This window comes from Cariama cristata, unplaced genomic scaffold, assembly GCF_000690535.1.
Source record: "Cariama cristata isolate BGI_N322 unplaced genomic scaffold, ASM69053v1 scaffold36948, whole genome shotgun sequence".
Lineage (NCBI taxonomy): Eukaryota > Metazoa > Chordata > Aves > Cariamiformes > Cariamidae > Cariama > Cariama cristata.
Genome location: NW_009630118.1, coordinates 10,698 through 21,192, shown reverse-complemented (window position 1 = coordinate 21,192; position 10,495 = coordinate 10,698). Strand labels below are relative to the sequence as shown.

The 10,495-nt window shown below is 36.1% G+C and overlaps 1 protein-coding gene across 1 annotated transcript in view; it reads left to right on the top strand.

Moving 5' to 3' along the window:
• The first annotated feature begins 492 nt into the window (after positions 1-492).
• The window catches only part of PAFAH1B1 (platelet-activating factor acetylhydrolase 1b, regulatory subunit 1 (45kDa)), a 17,038-nt gene continuing 7,035 nt past the window's right edge, over positions 493-10,495 (top strand). Inside the window, exons 1-5 of the mRNA XM_009705399.1 lie at positions 493-702; positions 3,305-3,389; positions 6,686-6,760; positions 7,793-7,999; positions 9,984-10,152. Of these exons, the coding sequence (XP_009703701.1) occupies positions 671-702; positions 3,305-3,389; positions 6,686-6,760; positions 7,793-7,999; positions 9,984-10,152 (568 nt within the window). The 5' untranslated portion in view covers positions 493-670. The remainder of the gene's footprint in view (positions 703-3,304; positions 3,390-6,685; positions 6,761-7,792; positions 8,000-9,983; positions 10,153-10,495) is intronic.

The following is a 10,495-nucleotide window of genomic DNA, read 5'->3' as shown; positions in this document are numbered from 1 at the left end:
GTTGAAAATTAACTGAATGAACCTTGCTGGGTTTAGCTTGAAGAGATAAATCTACAGAAGATAAAATCTCACATAAGGATAGAGGATTTTGGGGGGTAGCTTTTTGATGGGAGTAGTGAGTGCAAAAAGTAGGCTGTGTATGGTGGGCCTAAGTTTTTCTCATCACAAGGAAATGTGATGGAGTTACCTACAAACTAGAACTGGGCTGTGACTGAAGATGTCTCCTTCAGCTCCCTGTTTCTTGAAGGACTAATGGTGGGAAGAGGGGGAATAAAGAAATTGTACAAGTCTCTCCAGGCTACTCAGTCCAGACAGGAGATGTGCTGTAAGTGCATAATCCAGACTATCAAAATAAAATTGCTCTTACAATTTTAGTCAGTTCGTTCTGTCCAGAGTATTGTTGCAATCTGAGGTCAGAAATCTTGATGTCAGTCCAGAGTGACTGAATGCTTATTTAAAGGAAATTAATGGTGTCTCTTTCTCTTCCTTCTAGATGGATTGAATCTTCTGTGTTGAATGCCTCCGGATTTCCTATTGGATTTCACGTCTGGAAAAATACTTTTGACTTAAGCCACTCTGGCAGACTGAATTGTGGATCCAGGGTTCCTAAGACTTTAGATTTGAGGAGGCAGCCGCTGCTGAATCACGTTAACCTGATATCGCAGCCACAATGGTGCTGTCACAAAGGCAAAGAGATGAACTGTAAGGAATCATTGTTTTTAACTTTGTGTTGTGTTTTCATTAAACTTTAAATATTTAAACTTTTGTTTCCAAATAGATTTTACACAGTGGCTCTGCTCACATGCTGATCGAGTACCATGTATTATGGTTTAGATGTCTGTACTCTTTGTTTTATCAAATACCAGCAGTTGTATCAAATAGAATTGTGAAATGCTGAAAATATAATTTCAAAGTTATTAATGGCATAAAAAAATGGATTCTTAAATTTGCTGTAATTCATTATCTATTTTGTTTTGATGTGAGTCACAAAGTTATGAAAGAGTTACAGTAAGCAGCAAGCATATTGCAATATATGCTCCGAACTGACTTGTGAATTCTGCTTTTGTCTTGAGTAAATTCTGACACTTTTTTGCTATTTTACTCCTGAATGTAGATAAGGATCTGATCAGGATGTGCTACATTGTGATTACCATCTTTCTTTGACTCCTTAAATTGTATTTAAAATGGAGAGTCAATTTAAAGGAAAAAAAAGGCAACCAAAACCCAAACAAAATAATAAAAAACCCCACCCCACAAAAACCAACAAAAAAACCCCAAACAAACAAAAAAAAAAACCCAAACCAAATCAAACAAACCAAAATACACACACCAAAAGCCAAAAAACCCCACCTTATTTCAATGTAAGATACAGATTTCTTTCCAGATTTTAAGGCTAGGAATAGGCTGTCAAGTTCCATGCCTTGGTGTGCTTTCTTTTCTGTAGTGAATCATTAAAGAGTGAGTGGTGGGTAGCGATCAGGATGACAATGTCTCCATGATACCCATTTTGATAAATTTGCATAGAGTTTTTCGTTTGGTTTTGGGTTTTTATTCGTTTTAGAAGTATGGACCAAATGTCATTTGGGATTTGGCATCTCTTGTCCATGGTAAGCACTCTATTTTTTTTTTATACAACTGTTTCACTCTTCTAGTAATGATTCAACCCCCTTTATATGAAATACAGTACGCATTTTACTTTTTTGTTTTGTATACTTAAGTGCAGTTGTTCTTAAAGTAGAGTAGAAGCTATCTTCAAATTTTGATTTTTACAGCTGTTCATTAGATTTGGAGAAGCTCTGGGGCTTAAACACATTCAGGATTACATATTGGTTTTTTGGTGATGTGTTTTGGTTTTTTTTTAGCAATTCTCTAAAGTTTTTTTTTCCTGGCAAATACTTTAAAGAATACATGTGTTAACAATTCATTACTTCCATCTCCTCATTATGAATGGAAATGGGAAATGACCAGAGACTTAGAATTTACTTTAGAGGTCTGATGAGGAGGCAATAGTTTGTTTTAGCATATGTTATTTATGGAGAGAGATTTGAAATTTCTGCTTGAATACAGAGTTATATTTAGAGTTGAATGTCCAAGAAGAGATTGAATATGAGTAAAAGGTAGGAAAGAAGAATGTGATGAAAGCCACAGGAAGAATTTTCATGTGAAAAAAAAATTTCTCTTCAGAACAAAAAGTCATTATTGCTTCTTTCTTCAGCTACCAAAGGGTATTAATTTTCTCTTGAATGCCTTGTGTAGATGACCTACTAATTTTTGTTTTTAAAAAGTAGCTGTGTATCGGTTTCCTTAAATACTGTAGTATGTGTATGTCTTCTCTCCCACTCCCCATATATGTATGTATACACACGCATAATATCCCTTCCCAAGAAAGTAAGTGATAGTAAGAAAACAAAACTAGGCTTCCTTCTGGAGCCTGATAAAGTAGTTGAAAGTAATTTTACTTTTAAGTCCGTTTAGAACATTGAGCTTACTTCTCTTAAGCAAACTTCCTTTGTTGTGTAACTTGAAAACATTTATCCATTTCAAGTGAATTTTGATAATGCAAGGTTTCCTTAGTCTTATTCTCTTAAACAGAAGGTGCTGACTGCTTGTTGAAGTCTTAGAATAATATTGAAACTTTGAGTAGGTCCAAAACAAATGCATGCTATCTTGAGAGATTCAAGACAGATTAATTTGGTAATTGTCTTGTGTCAAATTGTGGAATATTTTGAAGAATAATGTAAAATATGAAGCACTGTACATTTTGGCCACAGACAGTATCCCTTCCTGTAATCTAACTCGAAGTTACTGTATCATTCTGAAAAACAAAGCTAAGACGTGTTCTATTGAACTGAGCATTTTAGTCAAGTTAAACTGAAGTAAAATTTTGTACCCTAAACTGTTGTACGCAAACTAGTTTTTCTTCAAAGATAGAGCCACAACTTTAATATGTAGATGTGGTTGTCACTTTTATATCTGGTATGAGTTTTATGTATGGTACAGATTGATAAGTATATTCATGCTACTCCAATGTTTGATAACTTAAAAAAAAAAAACAAACAAACCCCAAACCTCTTCACCAAATGTAAAATAAAAAGTATATCTTCCTATTGATATCTTGAAGCAAAATCTGTTCACCAAATGTATTTATAAAATTTGCTTGGGCTTTTAACAAACCTAGGTGTTGTACTGCATTGAAGACCTAGATGTTGATCATGCTGTTTTTAAAAAAAAAAAAAAGTCTGAACCAGTTCTTCTACTCTCATTCAGAACTGTGGCTGAAGATATGCTGTTCTTTGTTTTTTAGAAATCGAGCAATAGCAGATTACCTTCGTTCTAATGGCTATGAAGAGGCTTATTCGGTTTTTAAAAAGGAAGCTGAGTTAGATGTGGTGAGTTCAAACAAGATTCTTCATTTATATTTTAAGTTAAGAGTTTACAATTTTATGGCATTTGCATCCATTCTGAACATGTATATCTACTATCTACCTATTAGCTCATGCAGTTTCAGAACTGGAGGTGTTAAATTCATACAGCTTATTGCCTTGCCATAACATTAAAAACTAATCATTGGATGACTTGGTGATTTCTCGGCAAAACTCTTACATTTATCTTCAACTAATGACTTAGGCATATTTTTTATTTATTTTTTTTTTTGGTCTAGCTACCACTCATCTATACAATGCTGAGTTTTTCCAGTAATGGCCTTTTAAGGATCCAAGTCCTAAGACAGCCTAGGTACTTCAAGATGAAAGGTGCTAGGAAACAAAGCTAACAAAAGGCAATGTGAATGTATAAAAAAGGTGATAGAAGGTGGTATTTAAAAAAAAAAAGTCATGGCCCTTCACTGGACTTCACTGGACACTCCAGCAACTCCATATAGGACTAGAGCATCTCTTGTATGGGGAAAGGCTCAGAGAGCTGGCACTGTTTACCCTGGAGAAGAGGAGGCTTAGGGGGATCTTACCGTTGTTTCTAAATGTCTGGTGGGAGGGTGTGAAGGTGAAGGTGACAGAACCAGACTCTCCTCAATGCTGCTAGCGACAGGACAAGAGCCACTGGGCAGAAGTTGAAACAAGAGGAAATTCCATCTGAATATAATATAATTATTTTTTTTTTTATTGTGAGAGTGATTGAATGCTGTAATAGGTTGCCCAGAGAGGTTGTGGAGTCTCTGTCCCTAGAGATACTCAGAACCTTACTGGGCACAGCCCTGGGCAGTCTGCTCCAGCTGACCTTGTTTTGAGCAGGGAGTTTGGACTTAAATGCTCAATTTTAACACGTTTAATTTCTGTTTCATGCTGTTGTGTCCACCCCCCCCCCTCCTCCCTGGAACTCATTTCTTTAACTGTGCTTATTCTTATCATGGAATTCTGCGTACAAGCATAAACTTTCAGCAATCCAAAATTAGAAAACTGAAGACTCTTCTCTTGTAACTGGATTTGAAATGGTATAAGACTATGCAGCTTTGGAGGATGACTTCACATGGTAATGTTTAAGAAACAGGAAGACAAAACAGGATTGCTTTTATCCTCTCCTTTATCATACTAAGCAAATGGTGGAAGTCTATTTTGTGATTGGAATTGGGGCTAGTTAGATCACTGCCTGAAAGTGTTGCATACCAGTTGGTTAACCATATAGTAGGACGGCAAGCCTAAATAGTTAATGTAAGTTGATCAGCTCTGGTAAGCAGCTCTTACTTTGTTAGACTGTACAGATGCTAATGACTTAGACCAGTCATTTATTGCAACTTAATTCTGTTGATTTTCCTTTGTAACAGATGATTCTTGGTATCATTTTTAAACTTACCACTTATTAGCATAGGAGGTGTGCATTCATCTGAATTTAAGTTTCTCTGGATACAGCTGGATTGAGTAGTGAACTTTTGTGCTGGCTTTTGATAAATCCTTGCCTGTTCTCTATTACAAATCTTGTGTTGTTCTTTTTCTAAAATTCTCGGTTGACGTTTGACTTAATTTCTCCAATCTACTTCCAGTATATAATAAATAAGTAGAAATGACAAATTGGAATACCATACTTATAATTGAAAATCCTAATACCATTCCCTTATCTGCCTTATCTGTCAACCTAATTAAGTCATCACTTCCCAAAGGTTAAAAAGGCAATCTAAATAGGCTAGGTGTTCCTGCAGGACATAGAAAATGCAGTTGCTAAAAGTTCCACATGACTTTCTTGCAAGAAGATCTGAGTTGGATGGTGCTATACTAAAATGAGGGGAAAAAAAAAGTTAATGGCAGAAATTATTTCAGTACATTGGAAAGATTCAAGTGTAGCCCTACAAAGAGAGATTTCCTTTTTTCTATTCATTATTCCTGTGAATAACTCCAGCTTCTACAAATGCCCCTGAAGCAGTAGGTTAACATCTGGTCTGTGACAGAGGTAGCCAGTCCTCAGAGCTTTTACAGAGAAAGCCATGGCATTGTTTTCCGCATGCCTTTGTTATTCTCCATCTAATAGAGGATTATTCTAGTATGAGATTGTAATTTTGTACATGGAAAGTGTGCAGCATTTAATTACTCTTCTGTGCTTCTGATGTTGTTTGTTTTTCTGTGTTGCTTTTCTTCTTTCTTGTGCTAATAGGTGAGACAGGGAAAAAAAAAAAAAAAAGAGTAATCCTCTGGCTTTTACAATAACATCAGCTGTTCATTGTTGCCCCTCAGCTATTCTTTAGAGCCTAAAGGAGAAAAATATTTAGTGGAAGAAAATTGTTCTTCATTGAAGTGTCATTAGAGTTGCAAAATCAGTGTTGATTTCTCCAGTATCTGAGGTGGTGTTCAGTAGGGCAGGTGTAGTAGTCTGCTTTCTGTTTCAGTTACTGAAGTAAAGATGCAGGGAGAGTGGACTTAAAGCTTGTCTTTGAGAAGGTAGCACAAAATAATGCAATATTATGCTGGTAACTGAGGTTAACTATAACCGAGTTTTTTAAAAAAAAAATAAAAAATCAAGAGTTAGTTTGGGCTAACTGGTTTTCAAGTGAGATGGAGCATATGTAATCCTACCCTGACAGCTGGCCGCCACTTGAAAACAGTGTGTGCTTCCATGAGAGAAAAAGTGCATTGTGCTAACAAGTAACAGTGCTAGCACACTCTTAACTCTGAAGGTAGGAGTTCATTAGTTCCTAATGTTCTAGTTGGTGGGTATGAAAAAGGAGACTATCTTAGAGAAACCAATTACTAGGTCTATATGTCTTCGTCTGTGCAGTCAGTGCATGCTGCCTGCTGATGTCTTTTGTACGAGTTACGTGGGCAGAGGGTTGAGGTGAATCCTGTTAGAAAATATGACACAACGTTCTCTGGTACGGAGAGCACTTAAGAAGCTTTCAAGTAATGAAAATAGAAAACAGCATAGATAACAGTTTAGCCGTAGTTTTTTGATTATTTGCAGAATCTAGCATCATTAATCTGTACTGCTGCAGTATTTTTAATTGAAAATTATATTTTAAAATGTTTTCTTCTTGCCTGTGTATGTAAATTGTAGCTATTAAAATTTGAAGTGTGATTGTTCTGTTTAACTAGTAAAACGTAGTATAGTCTTTTTCTTGAATTCCTCTTTCTGTGGTCAAGAGATTTTTATTAAAATGAGCTGTTTATGTTGCCTTTTGAAGAAACACTTCTACAAGCTTCAGAACTAGAATTTACTGATTTATTTAAATGCTTCTCCTTCTCAGAATGAAGAGTTAGATAAGAAGTATGCTGGACTTCTGGAAAAAAAATGGACATCTGTTATAAGATTACAAAAGAAGGTAAGTAGATATCTGATGGATTTACTCGTATAAAAAGTTATGACCGAAAGCGAACATTCATCACTGAACAGAATGTTATGCGTTCTCCTTGTCAGACAAATGCAGGGTTTAGAAAATGATGCCTCAAAGATAAATTTGGAGGACTTGAGTAGGGAAAATAGCTAAATCTGTGTGGTAGAAAATGTTTTGACTCTCTCAGTGCTAGGAGAGACATTGTGTCAGTTTCTTTATAAAAATTTCTTGACTTCAGTTTATGGATTGCATGTGCAGTTTCTGAGGCTGGAAAGGAAAGAGGTGCCTTAAGGCAGTCAGTGAGTGGAGTGGAAAGAGCTTTCTCCGGAAGGCTTGACTGGTTTAGGAAGAAGGTAAAAACCTGTGCTGCCAGTTGTCTTTGGCCATTACGTTAAAGGGAAGAAAACATTAACTCCAGTGCATTACAGCAAGTGATTCTACTGCAAGTGGACAGTACAAAACTCTTTTTAGTAATGCTTCAATGGATCTAGAGTGTATTAAAAGCGAAAAAAAACAACAGTGAAACAAGCCAGCATGCTACCAATAAAGGCCTGTCTATTGTGAAGGTTAATATAGCTAGGGTTTTATTACACCTTCAGTTTCTCTGCTTGTGGTTAACATGCATTCCATCTTAGGGATACAAAAAATTATTGCAGTAGTAGCATTCCTTTTTGTTAACAGAACCTCCTTCAGCAGTTTGTCAAAATAGTAGCTCAAACATATTTGTACAGTATTTGAGTGAACATGATCTTGTAGAACTCTTTTTTTCCTGTCAAAATATTTGGGAAGTTGAAGAATAAATTATTAATGATTAAATTTAGGAATAAACAATAAATGATTAGGTTTGATTTTTAGAAATACCAACAGTATTGAATGTTGGTAATCAGTTTTGATCCATGCAAGCTTTACTCTACTCTGAGTTTGGGAGCCAGTTGGTATTTGAATTACTAATGAGTGAAGGTGAATTAAGTCTTGTATAAAACTAGAAATGAATGGTCTCTTTAAAATTCATAAACTTAGGTAATGGAATTAGAATCGAAGCTGAATGAGGCTAAGGAAGAATTTACATCAGGTGGACCTCTTGGTCAGAAACGAGACCCTAAAGAGTGGATTCCTCGTCCTCCAGAGAAGTATGCGTTGAGCGGACATAGGAGTCCTGTCACTCGAGTAATTTTCCATCCGGTTTTCAGTGTTATGGTCTCTGCTTCAGAGGATGCCACAATAAAGGTATGTATTTGCTACAGAAAATTAAACTAAACAAGTCGGAGGATGTGTAATAAGTAACATCAATATTTCAAGTTGGAGGTATGTTGTACTGGCGGAAGATAGTTTGTTTCAGATTCTGCTTTAGATTCAGTAGGGTCAGTTCTTTCAAGTATGATGGCCTGTGTAATCTGCAAATTATAGTTTTATGCTGGTCCAATTAGTATCTTCAAGAGTATTTTGCTAGCCTTTGACTTGAGGAAAAAATAATTGAGCTAATGTGGATTTAGAGACTGGAGAAATAGATAAAAGATCGGTGGGGGAAAAATGCATTTTGACTGCTCAATAGAGGAAGAATGGCATAGTGTATAGAGTATGATGTGATGTGATGAGGAGGAGAAAGACAGTTGCCTCAAGTTATCTGAAGTGATTATTTTTACAGCCGAGTTAAAGTGGTTATGCAGTTGTATTCTTAACTGAAAATTAGTTCTTCCCATTTATTCTAAATGGGACATGCAAGTCTCACAAAGTCCCCATGACTTTCGGTAATGTTAAGTGGTCTTCATAGGCCTTTATTGCAGCGTACAGTGGCATGAAGAAATTTGTTGTAGTAAACAAGTAGTTTCTCATTTTAGCATCCAATAAAGACATGATTGTGTATTTTGTTGTTCTTTGAATGTCACAATTTAACGGAATATCCTGATAGAGGACACTTCTCATTGTTCTATGCTGGTTTGAAAACTGTTTGGAAAAGTGCTGTTCTGAAAAATGTTGAGTGCTGTATTAAGCAATGTGCTTAAAAATGCAAGTTGTTCTAATACTGCCTACCTTTGGAGAAGATTTAAATAAAAAATGTCAGCCAGATCTAGTTCATGAAAAGCTTTAACCTGTTCTTGTTTCTGCAGCAGACTTGAACATAGAGCACTGGTGTGTTTTAATTCAAGCAGGCAGGGCCAGCTGAAACAGTGATAGCTCCGTGTTTGTTAGATGCTGTAGAGGAGCCTAATTAGCTTTGGTTTTGCTCCCTCTTACGGATACACTGGATGAATTTCCTTATTCTTGAAATCAAGCTGTGTAGCTTAATTTGTGACTGTTGCATTCCCAGTCATTGCAATCTATTGGGATAATGGATTCTTTTTGTTGTTGGGTGGGTTTTTTTGGGTGGTGGTGTTTGTTTTGGTGTGGGGTTTTTTTTTGTTTGTTTAGAATATAATTTAAAATGAAATGTCTAATTTTGTGCTTGAGAGACAATAAAATCTGTAGGAGCTTGTTTTGTTTCAAAGGCTTTTGTTTGTGGTTAGATGATAGAAGACTGACTTAATTGGGAGGTGAGAATGGAGACTTCATGCTATCTTATAGTTACTAGCTGCAAATGTTTATTTAATCTCTGACAAATTCTGTAATCTACTAATGTGTGCATATCAAATTCTTCAGAGTGGTATGGATTATCTTCCTTAAACCAATGCATTCTCAATATTGCTCTTTAGTGTGCAGAATATTTGCTCTTTGGTTCTGAAGCAGCAAGTGAATTCTGGAGCTGCAGTAAAGCTTGGGAAAGGGGGGCCAGGGGGAATTGTTAACGATGATGTTTTCCCCACCAACAGAAAATGAACTGTATTGCTGGAGTTGGGGAACTAGCATATAAAGGGATAGAGAAAAACAATCTGTACAAAGTGAATTTGTTCTGTCCAATGTTTCCTAAGTTGATCTTTATTTTTAAGGGTATTGGGTGTTAAGACTTAGATACAATGGAATTTATTTTCCTGCTTTAAGTTAGCTGAAAAATAGTTTTTAAGTTGCATGAATTCAGGTAATATATAAGTAACAAAATAATATGAAAATAATGCTTATTTTTATATGCTGTTAAGCTTTTTAGGGCTGTCTGTCTTTGTCCCTTGCTCAATTAATTATTGAATAAGGTGCCAGACTGGCCTGCAGAGCGCAAATGTAAGGCTGGAGAATACAGAGTAATAGGTTGCTGTTAACGGATTTTCTGTTCACTTGTCAGGTGTGGGATTATGAGACAGGAGACTTTGAACGAACCCTTAAGGGGCACACAGACTCAGTGCAAGATATTTCCTTTGACCACACTGGCAAACTATTGGCCTCCTGTTCTGCTGATATGACCATTAAGCTATGGGATTTCCAGGGCTTTGAGTGCATCAGAACTATGCATGGTAAGGTATAAAGGGAATTGATTTAGCAGTCTGTAAAGTGAATATTTTTCTTTTTAATCCAGAAAAACTGCTGATGCGGAAAGTGGTTATAAACCAGAGTACTGTCCAAAAGAAAGAGGGGGGATATCTTGATGCTTTGAGTGCTCTGTAAACAAGGTATATGTTTAGTGTCCATTGAAATGAAATAGCATCTCAAATCTCCTATGCATGATGCTGTGGGAAGCATCCCATCATGATATTGAAATGAAATGGCAGTTAGAGGGGTTTAGCGCTAAAAATTAAGTGCTTACTAGACGATAAAACTGTGCCTTCAAATCAGTAAAAAATTAGCTTCTTAACCTCT